Genomic DNA, 16,965 nt, shown 5'->3' on the forward strand with positions numbered 1-16,965 from the left:
CTGCCATTAAATACACTCTATTTTTAGACTTGGGGTTTTCATATTCCCTTTATCTCTTTGTGAAAGTGCTCTTGTCTCTCATCAAAATCTCCCTACAGGAGGTAGTCCTCGGAATGCCGTTAATGTGTAGAGGCACTTGGGCAAGGAGTATCACAACCTGTAAGGCTGCTTCCACAGTGTCATATTTCCTGTGTGGTAAATCCAACATCCAGGATTTAACAATATTTTCTTTTCCCCCCTTCAGTTCCAGGTTTAGGAAGCACCATCTGCATCTTTTAAATTGAAAAGAACAGTTGGATCCGAAGACTAGAGGTACCAGATTTCCAAAAATGGGACAACTTTCTCAATCTCCTAAAATCAGAGCGTGGAAATGGGTGGCCGAGAAAGGACAATAACCTTGGCAGGTTAGAAGGATAACCATATGAATTGTATAAGTGACTCAGATGATGTCCACCTCTTATGACTTCTTGTGAGACTGGAACTCAGGTTGTGCATTTCACCACAAATAAAAAACAAATAAAAAAAAACATTAAGGGATCAGTATGAGTGACTACATATCGAGAAGGAGGAACAAGCAGAAACAAGTAGAGAGAGATTGCAGGGCATCCTTCACATCTGCAGATAAACAGACTATCTTACAGTGAGCCTGTCTATCTTTGAGCTTGTCAGTTATTACTGGTCTGAGCAAAAGGGAAATTAACGGGCAGTGTATGGCATTTCAAGAGAGTTCCCTGTCAGTCTGAATACAAAAAGCTCGATCTCCTTTAGATTGTATTCACTTAGGTCAATAGTTCACCTTGGTGACTGGTCTTTCACGCTCCCCACCATCCACCAGTTGGTTGACAGAGCGCTTTCGGTTGCGTTTAAGTTTAGAGTCCTTGTCGAAGACTTCACCTGAGCGAAGCGCTGATACGAGATCATCAAACTCCCCCACCTCCTCTGACACACTGCCTCCGGTGTTTTTCTTTGCTCTTCTTTCTCGTTCCCGCTGGTCCTTTAGCTGGGATAGATAAATGAACATATATTTACATTTAAAATAGCCATGATCATACAGGGTAACAAATGATATTAAATTTTTTCTTGATTGCTAACACACAATTCATGAAACAATTAACCATTTTCTCACACAACTATAAAAACAATTTCAAAACCACACACCAACTTGTAAAAAATTTAGACTTCCAGGTCAAAATCAAATATTTCTGTCAAAAACATATTCTCTTTCATCAGAATCTTATCTTTGGCCTCAGATGACATGCAAACCTGTCAAATACACAGACTATTTCACTTCCTAGAGAACACTGGTGAGATCAATTCAAAACACTGTTACAAAAAAACACCTTTTAGGAATCATTTTGCAAGTCAATGTCTATTACAGTTTGCAACATAAATAGAAGGGTGCAGATACCATAAAATTCAGTAATGAGCTATAAGAAAAGTTCATTATCATTACACTACTGTAAAGTGATCTTACAGTAGATGAAAAGCACTAGGAAATATAAGTTCAAATAAAGAATTGTATGTAAACACACAATACAGCATACTGCCAGTTACTGTACAGTAAAAAATAAATACAGCCTCCTCTGCCACATTATATCCGTTTCTTAGTCTTCCGTAAGTCTTCTCTAGCTCCCCTAGACAGTTGTCTATCATCAGGTGATAGTAAACTTCATCAAAACCAGATGTTAATGAAAAACGGAACAACCTCCAAGCAAGTGAAATTATCCAGATGAACATTATCTGTGGATCCTGTAAGCATCTGTGTGTGTTCTGTGTTTATTTATGTTTCAGGAAAAGTTGTACCATGGCCTCCATGCGCATTCTCCTCTCTTCCTCCTCTTTGCGTCGCTGCATGTTCTCCAGGTCATGTCGGGCCTCGCTGAACGACTGCAGAAAGATGTCGAAGATTCCAAAGAACTCATCCGGTTGCATGCAACCTTCCTCCTCTCCAAAATGCTTCAAAGACTTAGAAAACTGGATTGAATAGGAAAGAGAGGAGAGTCATAATGTAATGAGGATGAGTGTGGATTGCGCTGAGAAATAACAAAGAAACACAAATGAGTGAAAAATCATGATTGGCAAAACAAATGCAACACATGGGGCAAACCTTAACTTGGAAGATTTCATTGTGTACCACCCACCTATTGCCAGTGTAACTAACTTAGTGACTTTGTCACTAGATTGAGTGACTTTTCAGACCCCTTCAGTTGCTTATTGATAATGTTGGGTAATATAACTCTCAGAAAAAAGGTATAAAAGCTGTTACTAGGACAGTACCTTTTCAAAAGGTACCTCTTTGTACCTTATTTACCCCTAAAGGGTGCACAGTAGCACTCTAAAGCAGGGGTGGTAAACCCGAACAAGCTAATCAAAGACTTTAGAGGTGCTAGATACTTCCAAGCATGGAGCTGGTTGGTGCTAAACTCTGCAGTACAGTGGCCCTCTAGGTGCTCGACAGGCCTTCCCTAAAGGTACATATTTCTTTTTTGTTTCTTTTTTTTGTTTACAGAGTACAGACACAGTGACACCTTTTGAACTATTTTTCCTGAGAGTCTAATAGAGATATCATAAGCTACATGCTCCACCATCCTACATCTTCGGTGCATTGTTCATCCCTGACACATTTGTCAAAACACAGACACAGTTTCTTCTTCCTTGATGTAATAGGTCTTGTCTGGTTTGATGACCATATGCCCTCTTATCAGGACCAGTTGCCTGCTTCATGGAAGATGAATCCTGTTTACTGTGAGAGGCGAGAAATCCCATGACTTTGGAAGTAAGCTTGCAATGATTTTTCCGAACTGATACGTTAGTCATTAGTACTCTGTTTTGTTTTGGAACAAATATTCCAAAGATCTTTTTGATCTCTACTTAAAAAATGGACTGCTTGAGCTCCATAATAAATTGCACACAGATGCTGTGGCTGAACTTTTGTGGCAAACTAAATGTATATAAGCAAAAGTGAATCCACTTTTACTGTGGTTTGGCATACAAAGGTGGCAAAGGTCTGCCAAGAGAGTATATACTGAGTCTTTGTCCACATTAGATTTGCAATGGGGAACTCAGTTCTAACTACTATCTATCGTGATTCTGGCCATGTTCTTTTCTCTCCCAGTTCAAAGGAGCAGCTAATTATCTTTAAAGAGACAATATTCCATGTGAAGTCAAAACTGTTATTTTTCATTGTGAAACTAACAATAATTTTGCTTTCCAGCACTGAGCTTTAGCTTGTCTTAAATCTACCATTTTGAGGGCATCTGCAGTCCTGAGACTTTTGCAAAGCATCTTAAAATCTCTGCTTACTATCTCAAGCTTTAGGTTGTGAGAGTCCCAACAACTCCTGCTCAAGCCATCAGAGCAGAGATCTAATAAGTCTCTTCAAGATCTCATTCTTGACAATACTTTACCCTTGTTTTCAGGCGTAATGTTTGTGTTAATTGTGGCCGACCTCAGATGACAGAATCACTTACAGGAGATGGAATTCCGACCTGTCGAGGGCATCAGGAAGAGGTAGATCTGTCTGGAAAGCACAGGGAGGCCTTTGTGTCCAAATAACTCAAAGAGCTTCAAGGGCAACCATTTCTTGTGAAGTCTCTCTGAACTTTTATGGCTTTACTAAGAAAATAATTTGGATAGTGGTGGATGGGGTTAAATTGACAGTTCTGTTATGGGAAGTGGAGCTCGGATAAAGACTCTTGTCAGTCTGCCCAGTTACTAAAACATATCCCTACTCACACTTTCCACCACCACAAAAAAGGCCACTAACACACTCATGAACACACATGCACAAAACCCAGATTTATTCCCATTGGCTTTTAGAATTGTTTTCTTTCATGTATTTGAGAGTTAGGGACATGAATAGTGGGGTGGAGTTGAGACCAATCCACATTTCAAAAGAAAGAAATCTCCTCAAACCCTTGAGTGAAAACCCTGAGAAATTTAAGACTGGCTGCCGGGATTCCCCGGGATGTTTAAGTCATCATGCCGAGCCAGGAAGGGTACACAAAGCCCTCTCTTTTCTCTCTTCTTCTTCACTCACTCCCTATTACTTCATCTTTCTAAGATGTCAGGCTCTGAGCCATGCACAGGGTTGGCAGAGCTCAGAACGATAGAGAAGTGGGGACGGGAAGGCCTGCTGGGCTCCGCCAGAGCGGGCCTATCTTTCCATGATTCTCTGATAAAGCCCAGCTTCACTCTACAACCCTCTACTGTGACCCACTCAAAGACCTGTTCTACCCTTAAAGGTCCCGTTCTTCGTGATACCATGTTTTAAACTTTAGTTAGTGTGTAATGTTGTTGTTGGAGTATAAATAATATCTGTAAAATTCTAAAGCTCAAAGTTCAATGCCAAGCGAGATATTTTATTTAAAAGAATTCGCCTACAAAAAACGACCCGTTTGGATTACATCCCTCTAGTTCCTGCAGTAATGACATCACTAAAACAGTTTTTTGACTAACCTCCGCCCACATGAATACACAAAAAGGGGGGCTTGGTCTTGTTGCGCTCCGACGGAGAAGAGGAAGAGCTGCGTTTGTGTTTGTCGCCATGTCGTCAAAACGCTGTTATTTTCATCTCGGAGTCCAATCACCTTTGTTTGGGCTTCCCAGGGACGCTGTACTTGGAGATCAATGGTTACAATTTATGTTTAACTCGGTTCCCGAAAATTATGATGCACATGTAAAACTATGTGCAGCACATTTTGCTGAGGACAGCTTCCTCAATCTCAATAAGTTTAATGCCGGATTCACACAAAGATTATTCCTGAAAGATGGAGCAGTTCCCTCTTTTGTCTGGAGAAGGCGTTGTTTATGGACCACAACCGGTAAGTGTATTTTATTATTTAAGTTGGTGCGTTTAACAGTTTCTGTAACTTATTACACAAAGGGCAACACTGTTTGGCTTTGTTAACTAGATGTTAGGGCTGTGCAAATAAATCGAACGCGATTTTCATGCGCATCTCGGTAAAAACGCTCCTGTGATTATAAGTAAATCTCCAGCACATGCTCCTGCCCACTTGCTTCTCATAACTAGCCCAATCGCGTTTCCAGGAGGGCAGCGTGCGCTCAGCTGCTGTCGAATCACCACACAGGAACCGCTGGCCCAATCAGAACTCGTTACGTATTTCTGAAGGAGGGACTTTATAGAACAAGGAAGTCATCAGCCCGTTTTTATGACAGTGAAAACAGCGGTATACAGATAGGCAAATTGTGTGAAAAATACTGTTTTTTTACACTTAAAACATGAACACGTTATATTGCACACTGTAAACACAATCAAAGCTTCAAAAAAGCACGAAAAATGGGACCTTTAACAATAACTCTAAGGACATATTGGAGAAAAGGCCAGGTCTTTTGTTTTCTCTCTCTCTGCCAAGGAAACCTTGTGCGATGATTGTTTCTGGCTAAAATGAAACCCTTTCTTTTGAAACATTGCTGTGCCAATAGTTTTATTAGGTTGGATATACAAAGATGGAGGTTAAAAAGAAAGGGTAATGACTGTGACTGAATAATTAAGTGAAGATGTTACCTTATTTTTGGCTTCAGCGAGTAGTTCCTCAAGTTCAGAGAAGCTGAAGCTAGCAACGGTGATGAAGTCACTGACCACTGGGACAAACTTGTCTCCCCGGTCAGATGCTCGGCTCTGCTGGTATCGTAACTCCTAATGTAAACCGAATAAAATTTTGATTTAAACAGTGTTTATCATTTTGGTTGTTTCTAATTAAATCTGACTACAGATGTTTTTTTGTTTTGTTTGTTTTTTATGGATAAACTGTCTTTCTAGGAGGATATAGGAACTGTACGGTTTTGAAATCACAATTACAAAGTAAATTAAATTAACATGTTAGGTCATTTTACTGTATATTCCTATATTCTTTTATATTCTTTTTTTCACTTCCAGACAGTTTTTTTAAGGAATAGTGTGACAAAATAAAGACCAAAGTGGCATTAGTTGTGTAACTTTAACTTCAGAGGAGTTAATTCATTGACCAGCAAATAAATAATATTTTCTGACCAACTCTTACATTAAGGAATTATTTTGATACAAAAAATGTGTAGTGTTATCATGCCAAACATTTATTATAAATATTGACAACAGCAATGACGTTGGAGGTTTCACTTATGCAACTATATTTATTGCAGGTGTCCAAACATAAACACAAGTAAATTTTTGGGTGGATTTACAACTATGTATACACCCAATTTTCAGAAAAGCTGTTTGTATAAAGCTTCTAAACTAGCAGAAAAATATCAGTCAAATAGTGTTGCAACAGTGAAAATACTAATACTAATAACAATAATAATAAAAGTGAATGTGAGTAAAGATTCAGGGCACTTCTGATAAGAATGCATTTAGTTTAAGAAATAAATGATGGATGACTCACTGCCTCCAGAGCTTTCAGGCCGCTCCTAATGGCGAAGACTTCCTTCTCCAGCTCAGCCAGACTAATGGTAACAGAGAGTAACAGTAGGACAAAAACAGTCTTTAACCAAATGATATACAAAACAGCCTAAGCCTATCAAAAACAATAGTACATTCTATATTCATGCAATGTGTGACTCACTTGACTTTGGCAGCTTCTGGTACAGTGGCCAAGTCTTGTTGAATATTGAGGATATTAGGGTAATTTTTCTCAAAGATCATTATCAGGTAATGCAACATGGTGATGTTTCTGTAGAAAATGCAAATATTATTATTCAATTATTTCTTTTATACAGTGAACGGAAGCTTTGCATTTCTTAAGAGATTTAATATGATTTGGTAAATTGAAGTTAACTTCTCAATTGTAGCAGTGGAAAGTCTTATAGATGCATGGACTGAGAACAGTGACATTAATTGATGCATTCAGATGAAAAAACCTCTCCATTGACCTCTGACCTGTCTATACTTGATTTGGTGTCAATGATCTTGTTGAGGCTGGACACTTTGAAACCATATGCGTTGCCCCTCTGTCCTTTGTTCATGAAGTTCCCGAATGCCAAAACCACTTCCAGAACCTGTGTCAGGCACTTACTTCTCATCACCTCACGTGACGCACACAAAATAGCTAAAGATATGAGAAAAGATATCAAAGATGTTACTGTATCCTTGATGCTTATATAGCAATTACATATTTATTGTCACGCAATAAAGACACCATGATCTTCCTTCATAGATTTAACTTGAAGTTGTTGATTATTAAGAGTTTATCATTTCTGGATTAAGTATTTCTAAGTCACAAGCTCATTAACAGGCTAAGCAGATATTCAGAATTCTCTAAAGTTCTACACATTCTCAACACTTTGTGTCTTTGTTTAAATATTTTGACCAATTTGATTGTACTTTTAGTTACCAGTATGAGTGTAGTACCCTTTGCTCTGTTAAACACATTTTACCACATGTAATTCCATTGCACAGACCAAAAGTTTGGAAACATTATTATTTTTAATGTTTTTGAAAGAAGTTTCTTCTGCTCATCAAGCCTGCAATTATTTGATCAAAAATACAGAAAAAAATGTAATATTGTGATATATTATTACAATTTAAAATAATTGTTTTTAAATTTATTATATTTTAAATTATAATTTATTTCTGTGATGCAAAGCTGAATTTTTAGGATCATTATCACATGATCCTTTAGAAATTATTCTAATATGATGATTCATTATCAAAGTTGGAAAGAGTTCTGCTGCTTAATATTTTTTCAGAACATGTGATACTTTTTTAGGATACTTTGATGAATAAAAAGTAAAAAAAAAAAAAAAAAAAAAAAAAAAAGAAGCTATGTTTTTAAAATATAAATATTTTGTAATAACAATATACACTACTGGTCAGTAATTTGGGGTCAGTAATTTTAAATAAAATCAATACTTTTATTCAGCAAGGATGTGTTACATTGACAAACAGTGATAGTAAAGAAAATATATTATTAGAATATATATTATTAGAATCTTTTTTTTTTTTTTTTGAATAAATGCAGTTCTTTTTAACCTTTTATTCATCAAATATATTAGACAGCAGAACTGTTTCCAACACTCATAATAAATCAGAATATTAGAATGATTTCTAAATGATCATGTGATAGACTGGATGTTACATGTGACACTGAAGGCTGTAGTAATGATGCTGAAAATTCAGCTTTGCATCACAGGAATAAATTATTTTTTTAAAGTATATTCAAATAGAAAACTATTATTTTAAGTTGTAATAATATTTGTTTTTCTGTATTTTTGATCAAATAAATGCAGGCTTGATGAGCAGAAGAAACTTCTTTCAAAAACATTAAAAATAGTAATGTTTCCAAACTTTTGGTCTGTACTGTATATATATATATATATATATATATAGAGAGAGATCTGTCAATATTTGTAAGATCTGACAATATTTGGCCGAGATGCAGGTTTTTGCAAATCTGAAAAAAATGGTGCAAAAAAAAATATTGACATGATATATTTACGGTAGGAAATGTCCAAAACATCTTCATGGAACATGATTTTTACTTAATATACTAATGATTTTTGGCATGAAAGAAAAAAGCTGTAGTTTTGACCCATACAATGTTTTTTTTTTTGGCTATTGCAAAATATATACCCCAGCAACTTAAGACTGGTTTTGTTGTCAGGGTCACACACACACACACACACACACACACACACACACACACACACACACACACACACACACACACACACACACATATATATATATATATATATATATATATATATATGTATATATATATATATATCTTTATTTTTCACAATTTACATGAATGAACACAGCCCATTATAAAACCCCACATTTTCCTTAGACAAAATTACTAAACAATACTGGGACTAAACTGATGTTTAACTTCACTATGTTTTTGTGAGTGTGGTGAACTAGTCTTAACTCAAGTTTTCCCTCACAATTCCCATCACAGAGCCAAAAGTACTGCAGTCGCTCCAGCAGGAACCAGAAAGAGTATGCAACTTTGATGCCTGTCCACAATTCTCCCGCCTCCAGTTTCCCACAAAAAGCGTTTTCCCGGAGGATCTTAGCCAAAGTCAGACTTCCTTTGCCTGGATGTTAAAACATTCAAAATGCCTTCCTGTTGACATGATTTAATGTGCAAGGGTGGGCCAGAGAGGTCTTTCATTTGTTTTGTCTGTTGATGGTAAACATTCTCTTTGTTCCATAAAGCTTAATTAGACACTGCTATGAATTCAGTGTCTCGTTACTTGTGCTTGGATTTGTAACTGTAGATATGACATGGCATTGTCAATTTAGGAAAACTGTCATATTAGCATCCTTATTGTTTACCTTTGTGCTTGTTTTTCAATTTGAGGTTGTGTTAATGAGTAGTCAATATTAGAGATCAGTGAATGTACTGATAAATTTGAGGATTGCAGAATTTGCAAGGCGATAGTGATCTTTACAGTAAATAGAAATTTAAATCCCAGTCAGTTTTTCACACAAAGCTAATGTATGGCTATGTATCACATTATGGAAAAGAGCAGCATGAACAACCTTTAAAACATCTCCTACAGAGGAAAGGAAATAATTTTAAAGATCAAATAATGACAGTATACATACATATATATATATATATATATATATATATATATATATATATACATATATATATATATATATATATATATATATATATATATATATATATATATATATATATATATACAACCCGAATTCCGGAAAAGTTGGGACGTTTTTTTAATTTTAATAAAATGAAAACTAAAGGAATTTCAAATCACATGAGCCAATATTTTATTCACAATAGAACATAGATAACGTAGCAAATGTTTAAACTGAGAAATTGTACACTTTTATCCACTTAATTAGCTCATTTAAAATTTAATGCCTGCTACAGGTCTCAAAAAAGTTGGCAAGGGGGCAACAAATGGCTAAAAAAGCAAGCAGTTTTGAAAAGATTCAGCTGGGAGAACATCTAGTGATTAATTAAGTTAATTGATATCAGGTCTGTAACATGATTAGCTATAAAAGCTTTGTCAAAGTCTCTCAGAAGTAAAGATGGGCAGAGGCTCTCCAATCTGTGAAAGACTGCGTAAAAAAATTGTGGAAAACTTTAAAAACAATGTTCCTCAATGTCAAATTGCAAAGGCTTTGCAAATCTCATCATCTACAGTGCATAACATCAAAAGATTCAGAGAAACTGGAGAAATCTCTGTGCGTAAGGGACAAGGCCGGAGACCTTTATTGTATGCCCGTGGTCTTCGGGCTCTCAGACGACACTGCATCACTCATCGGCATGATTGTGTCAATGACATTACTAAATGGGCCCAGGAATACTTTCAGAAACCACTGTCGGTAAACACAATCCGCCGTGCCATCAGCAGATGCCAACTAAAGCTCAATCATGCAAAAAGGAAGCCATATGTGAACATGGTCCAGAAGCGCCGTCGTGTCCTGTGGGCCAAGGCTCATTTAAAATGGACTATTTCAAAGTGGAATAGTGTTTTATGGTCAGACGAGTCCACATTTGACATTCTTGTTGGAAATCACGGACGCCGTGTCCTCCGGGCTAAAGAGGAGGGAGACCTTCCAGCATGTTATCAGCGTTCAGTTCAAAAGCCAGCATCTCTGATGGTATGGGGGTGCATAAGTGCATACGGTATGGGCAGCTTGCATGTTTTGGAAGGCTCTGTGAATGCTGAAAGGTATATAAAGGTTTTAGAGCAACATATGCTTCCCTCCAAACAACGTCTATTTCAGGGAAGGCCTTGTTTATTTAAGCAGGACAATGCAAAACCACATACTGCAGCTATAACAACAGCATGGCTTCGTCGTAGAAGAGTCCGGGTGCTAACCTGGCCTTGCCTGCAGTCCAGATCTTTCACCTATAGAGAACATTTGGCGCATCATTAAACGAAAAATACGTCAAAGACGACCACAAACTCTTCAGCAGCTGGAAATCTATATAAGGCAAGAATGGGACCAAATTCCAACAGCATAACTCCAGCAACTCATAGCCTCAATGCCCAGACGTCTTCAAACTGTTTTGAAAAGAAAAGGAGATGCTACACCATGGTAAACATGCCCCGTCCCAACTATTTTGAGACCTGTAGCAGAAATCAAAATTGAAATGAGCTCATTTTGTGCATAAAATTGTAAACTTTCTCAGTTTAAACATTTGCTATGTTATCTATGTTCTATTGTGAATAAAATATTGGCTCATGTGATTTGAAAGTCTTTTAGTTTTCATTTTATTAAAATTTAAAAAACGTCCCAACTTTTCCGGAATTCGGGTTGTATATATATATATGTATGTATATATATAGTGCCCTCCATAAGTATTGGAACAGTAAAGAAAAAAATCAGTTTGCTGTGTAGTCAATAAATCTGTAAATATGATTAAAAGATGAATATGAGACAAAACTACAGAATGTCACATTTTATTATTGGGTGATTCAACACAAAGATGTTTTACCAGCTAAGAAGATCAGCACTTTTAGAGTTTCATCTCCCTATCTGATGTGAGCATAAGTATTGGAACAGTTGCCTCACAGGTCTTTTGTGTTCAGCTGTGTCCTGTTGCATTAATTCTTCAATGCATGGCTGTCTCTAGGACAGGACCTCTTAATTTTAATGATGACTCAATGTATAATGGCAGTAGCAGAATGAATTTGGAAGGGTACAAAATCATCTTCGCTACCAATATTCCAGAAAATGCCACCAAACGGATTAGAATGCACTTCATATTGGATCAAGACAATGACCCAAAACACCCTGACAGTTCAGTCAAGGACTTTATCAAGGCAAAGAAATGTGAAGTCTGAGATTGCCCAAATCAAACTCCAGATTTAAATCCAATTGAACATTCATTTCACCAGCTGAAGAGGAGACTAAAGACAGAAACTACCCAAAACAAGTAACAGTTGGATTTGGTTGCATTAAAGGCTGGGGAAAAGCATTTAAAAGCATAAGTCCAAGAGTCTGGTGATGTCTATGGGTTGCAGACTGACTGCTCTGATTGCATGCAAGGGATCTGCAACTAAATATTAGCTTTTAGTCTTCTACATCTGCCTTAAATTCAACTGTTCCAATACTTATGCTCACATCAAATAATGGGATGAACTTTAAAAGTGCTGTCCTTTTTATTTGGTAAAACATGTGTGTGTCGAAAGACCCAATAATAAAATGTGACATTTTATAGTTTGTCGCATATTCATATTTTAATAATATTTGCAAATGTCTTGACTCCACAGCAGAGAAAGCAATTTTGTCTTTACTATTCCAATATTTATGGAGGGCACTGTATTTAATATATATATATATATATATAATAATTTTTTTTTTTCGGTTGATCTGTCCCTTTAAGGTTAGCCAAGATCATTAATGTGCAAAATTTGGGCCAGCTTATGTTCATCTGAAGTACTTTGCAAGAACATGCATGCCATGACTCTTTCTTGAAAAGCTTGAAACTCTTTGAAGAAAAAAAGTAGCATTTATAAGAATGACTCTCCCCTCTCAACATTTGCCAACTTTCCAAAACAGCCTCCGTGGAAACTAGATAAATTCAAGTATAAAAGCCACACAGACTCACAAACATACCAGCCCTGACTCATGCTCTAATATCAACTTCTCCCACATCACATTTACTGTATACAACAGTTTCTGGCCTCTGTCACTTCAATATGAGTATGTGTTAATTTGCAAAGAAACACCTCCAGTAAACATTCACTCTAAACCTACCAACCTTCAACCTTTGGCTTTATTTCTGCAAGTCGCTCTGCAAACTTCTTTTTGAAGAAAAGAGACTGGAGCCTCCGTTGATAGTGGTCGATTCTGATAAAGAGAAAGAAGTCAAAATTATTCAATTTCAGACATTGGGTTGAATCTTATGAAAGGTCACATTTCATGGGCAAAAACACATTATTATATTTTTATCCCCTGTAATTCTCATTATTCTCAAAGGCATTTTACTTATGTTTAAAGACAAAGTTTAAAAATGCTGAAATATAATTATAAATTATCATTAAATTGCATTATATAGATTATATATTTTTTTTTTGCACTACAGAAATGAGAACTATTTTTTCCACAGTAAGGATATATAGGGAGGGGTAAATAAAATGTCATGAAAACATTTTTTTTACAGTCCTGTTCTATATGTATACACTTACTATAATAACTATGTACAGACCCTGAACCCAATCTTCAACCTAACATCATTTATAAACATATAAATTATTTATAACCATATTAAGTAGTTACTCAGCATTTTCTTCTGTTAGAAACATAATTAGCCAAGTATGCAGACATAGCCATGGGTGCCTAGTCAGTGCAAATATTTTTGTTTGGTTATTAGCTATTAGATATGTATATATACAAGATATATACAAAACACAAAAGTATTTAGTTGCCTGTTGTGTAATTCAGTATTAAATCTTCTGATCTAGAACTTTACATAGTATTATTCTTCACTCATCCAAACTTACTTTATTTTTTTTTAAATCATACATCCTTAATCATCTAAGATTCAATTATTTCACAGTACCTGCTCATCTCAAACAGGAAGCGGTCAGCACGGGCCATACGCTCAAGCTCATGTTTGTGTTCCTCCAGAAGGTCAATATCACTTTTCTCAGGAATAAACTTCAACAGCTGTGAATGTACAATATATTTACCCATAGAGAGTGTTTACTCGTAGCTAATAAAAGTACTAATCAAAAACATTGTAGTTATATTTTTAATGATCAATCCATTAGATAGCCCTCACCTGCTCTAACATGTCTTTTGCCAACTCTTCCCTCTCATCCATCTCTAGAATGGCTCTCTTTATCTCTTCATTGCTCATTTTTAACCTGTATGTACAGAAAGTGTTTTTTAATTATATAAACTGTGCATATTTAACATGTTATTAATAAAGTAGAAACACAAGTTACTCACTTTTCGGATTCAATCCAATCTATTTTTTATTTATTTAACTATAATAAGTTGTGACCATTTATTACACCATTATTTTGTGCTTCATAAGCGTAGCATCAGTTTTTCGAGATAACTTATAGGTTGACTTTAATTCAATGCTAACAATGCTGACTCAGGACAAGTACATACTTGGAAAGCAGGATGATACAGTTTTGGGCCCTCCGTCCATCAATAACAGACAGCTCTTTGACTTTGCGTGAACTCAGATAAAGGTCATCCATTGATCCTGTTTCTTTCTGCAGAAGAGGACAAAACGGTTTGATGGTTTAGATTAATTTTCTTTATAATAATTCAATAAAATAATGAACGTAATAAAGTAGTTTTGATTGAGAAAATTAATTTACAGGTTGAAAAAATTAAACTGATAAAGTGTGATTTGGCTAGTATTTAGGCAAAGGTTTAAATTTTACTTATGAATCAACCATGAATCAGTCAGAACAATGATTTCATTGCCGTTTTGAATAAACAACTTTTTTTTGGTCTTTCAAACCAATTTTTCTAAACTGAATGAGTCAGTGAAAAAGGCATACAATATATTATTAACTTACACTTACGTTTAGTCATTTTGCAGACGCTTTTATCCAAAGCGACTTACAATTGGGGGATAACTTTCTATATATCTTTCAAAAGGCCAGTATTCATAAACAGTGTGTCAGAAATAATCATGCAGCTGAAACACCACAGATGCCTGAAAGAAGCTTGACTGTTTCAGCAAGAACAGTCATCTATTTATAGGTCCGGAACATTTCCTGTGCTGTGAATGCTCGATGAGGTTACAAGGGTCATGTAACTCCACACTGGTCCAAAGAAAGTACACTTCTTACAGACCCCTGCAGCTCTTTCTGAGTAGTAACATAAAGAATGTGGGATAGGTTGAAGGTCATTACTTTCCAGAACATGCCTCTCATCTACATTTTAGTCATCTGTGTATTAATGTTCAGTGATTAGACACATTTGTGATAATTACAGTAATTCAGCCAATTACTGTTCTATCACAGTAGTTTAACCGATTCTTAAAATTGCATACATCAATTATTCACTCCATAGAAATTTGAGAAAAATAGATAATTCTACTGCTGCAAGATGAGGCTGGAAGTAAAAATTAGATCACTAAAATACTCAAAGGAACAGTTCCTTCAAAAATGAAAATTCCATTATCATTAAGCCCATGTTGCTGCAAACTTGCTTCTTTTCATACATTGAAATCATGACGTGATCAGAGACTGTCAAGGTAAATAAGGTATCACTATATCCTATTATGCCATAAATTAATATAAGCAAACACACTTTTACCTGGCTTTGTTATTTTTGGATCTTGACAGTGCCACACTCCATTCATTCTAATTGTATGGAAAGGAGCTGTATAACATTCTCCCTAAAATCTAATTTTGTTTAGTCAAAAACAGTCACCTAGAGAAGAACATATGGGTGAGAAAAATATGACAGAATTTTTAATTTTGGATTAACTATTCCTTTAATATTTTAATTTAATCTTTTTCATCATCTGTCAAATTCATTCAGATTTCCTTTGGTCACAGTGGCCAAGATAGCACAATAGACAGATACAAGATGGTGAATGTAGCTGTATGCTTGGCTAAAGATTCTGGTACAGGGTTGGAAATTAACAGAGGCTTGGGGCAAAAATGCATTCAAATTTTACAAAAATGCACCCTCAAATTCAAGACAAGGGGGCAAAATTGAAAAAAATAAATAATCAAAAGCGTTGATTGCTGCATTATGTTTAGATTTGCTCATGTTGTGTCAATTTTCTTTTTATACATTTATTGCAGCATTGAACATTATAGCCAATCACACATTATTTCTGTTGAGCTAATGAAAGTGTTGGCCAATTTAAGGCTGATTTCTCCACTCTGTTGAATTCTCTCATCATAAACAACAAAGTACAGATATATTGTCATGCTATTATTATTTATATTTTCGGTGTAAAAAGCAATAAACTAATTCATAAATGGTTCCTTGCTTGTTATAACTGTGTAGCCAGAATATGACAGTTTCCCTAAACACAGATTTTTTTTAAATGTATTCTATTAATCAGCATTAATGATAATTACAATAACAATAATGTACAATAATGTTTGTCATAAAATTGCAGCCCTACCCTGTACCCTATTTTTTTTTACAATTTAAATACTTCATGTAGATTATGTAATTGTGTAAATACATGTGTCACTTTAAGAAGAATTCAAATGTCTGTGTAAATAAACATAAATGCATGGCAAATACCGTTTCTGTTCCACCATTGCATGTAAAGATGACTTTATGTTGACATTAATAAAATGTTTTGTAACTGTCTGTAGTATTCTGACTGATTGAAGTAACTGGTAAAAATGTAAGCATTTTACATAAAAGACAACAGAGACCCATTTAATTAGGCAATGATAAAAACTGCCTCAACAAAGGTGAAAAAAATGAAATATTCCAGGGGGTAAATATCACCCCTTAATAGAAAAGTTGATTTCTGACCCTGTTCTGGTAGTATAGTAGCTTTGATTGGAGCAACCACTCACCTGCTTGAAGGATTGGTTAGAGAGCAGCTCCTGGCCAAGCAGAGGTACATTAGCAGAGAAAGAACAAAAACATCGGAAGACATGCAAAAGTTAACAACTGAAGCAGCAAAAGACTCAGCCAGAGCTGACCACAGCAAACATTCTCACAGGCCCCAGAATCTCTGGCAAAACACTGAAGAAACTTTGGCTATTGTATTTGAAATCAAAGTGACTATTGTTGATATTGGGCCTGAGAACATATCTGCAGCATTTCTGCTCTAAATAAGCTAAAATACTGTGTCATGCTTAAAGAACGAAAGCATCTATTACATGCCATTCAGCAAAGAACAGCTGCTTAGTCACTACTGAAAAGACTGAGGTTCCAAATACTCTCTCTCCCTCTTGCTCTCTAATTCACACACACACAAACACGTTTCACAAACATGCATAAGAATGTCAGTACAGCTGTTATTTCAGAAGATCATTCCAGAGTTATTCTAGAAATATCTGACTGATATTGAATGCAAAAAT

The 16,965-nt window shown here is 35.7% G+C and overlaps 1 protein-coding gene across 3 annotated transcripts in view; it reads right to left on the reverse strand.

Moving 5' to 3' along the window:
- Window positions 1-478: 478 nt before the first annotated feature.
- daam2 (dishevelled associated activator of morphogenesis 2) overlaps window positions 479-16,965 on the reverse strand; it is a 189,767-nt gene continuing 173,280 nt past the window's right edge. For 2 of the 3 annotated variants that reach the window (XM_059519409.1, XM_059519408.1), the window contains exons 16-26: window positions 16,456-16,485; window positions 14,057-14,163; window positions 13,719-13,803; window positions 13,497-13,603; window positions 12,696-12,784; window positions 6,878-7,046; window positions 6,564-6,671; window positions 6,384-6,444; window positions 5,528-5,659; window positions 1,804-1,974; window positions 479-1,000 (exon numbers count right to left, since the gene is read on the reverse strand). In XM_059519409.1, the coding sequence (XP_059375392.1) occupies window positions 785-1,000; window positions 1,804-1,974; window positions 5,528-5,659; window positions 6,384-6,444; window positions 6,564-6,671; window positions 6,878-7,046; window positions 12,696-12,784; window positions 13,497-13,603; window positions 13,719-13,803; window positions 14,057-14,163; window positions 16,456-16,485 (1,275 nt within the window). In that variant the 3' untranslated portion in view covers window positions 479-784. The remainder of the gene's footprint in view (window positions 1,001-1,803; window positions 1,975-5,527; window positions 5,660-6,383; window positions 6,445-6,563; window positions 6,672-6,877; window positions 7,047-12,695; window positions 12,785-13,496; window positions 13,604-13,718; window positions 13,804-14,056; window positions 14,164-16,455; window positions 16,486-16,965) is intronic. The other variant, XM_059519410.1, reaches the window with a different exon arrangement.

Source organism: Carassius carassius, chromosome 31 (assembly GCF_963082965.1).
Source record: "Carassius carassius chromosome 31, fCarCar2.1, whole genome shotgun sequence".
NCBI classification, from domain to species: domain Eukaryota; kingdom Metazoa; phylum Chordata; class Actinopteri; order Cypriniformes; family Cyprinidae; genus Carassius; species Carassius carassius.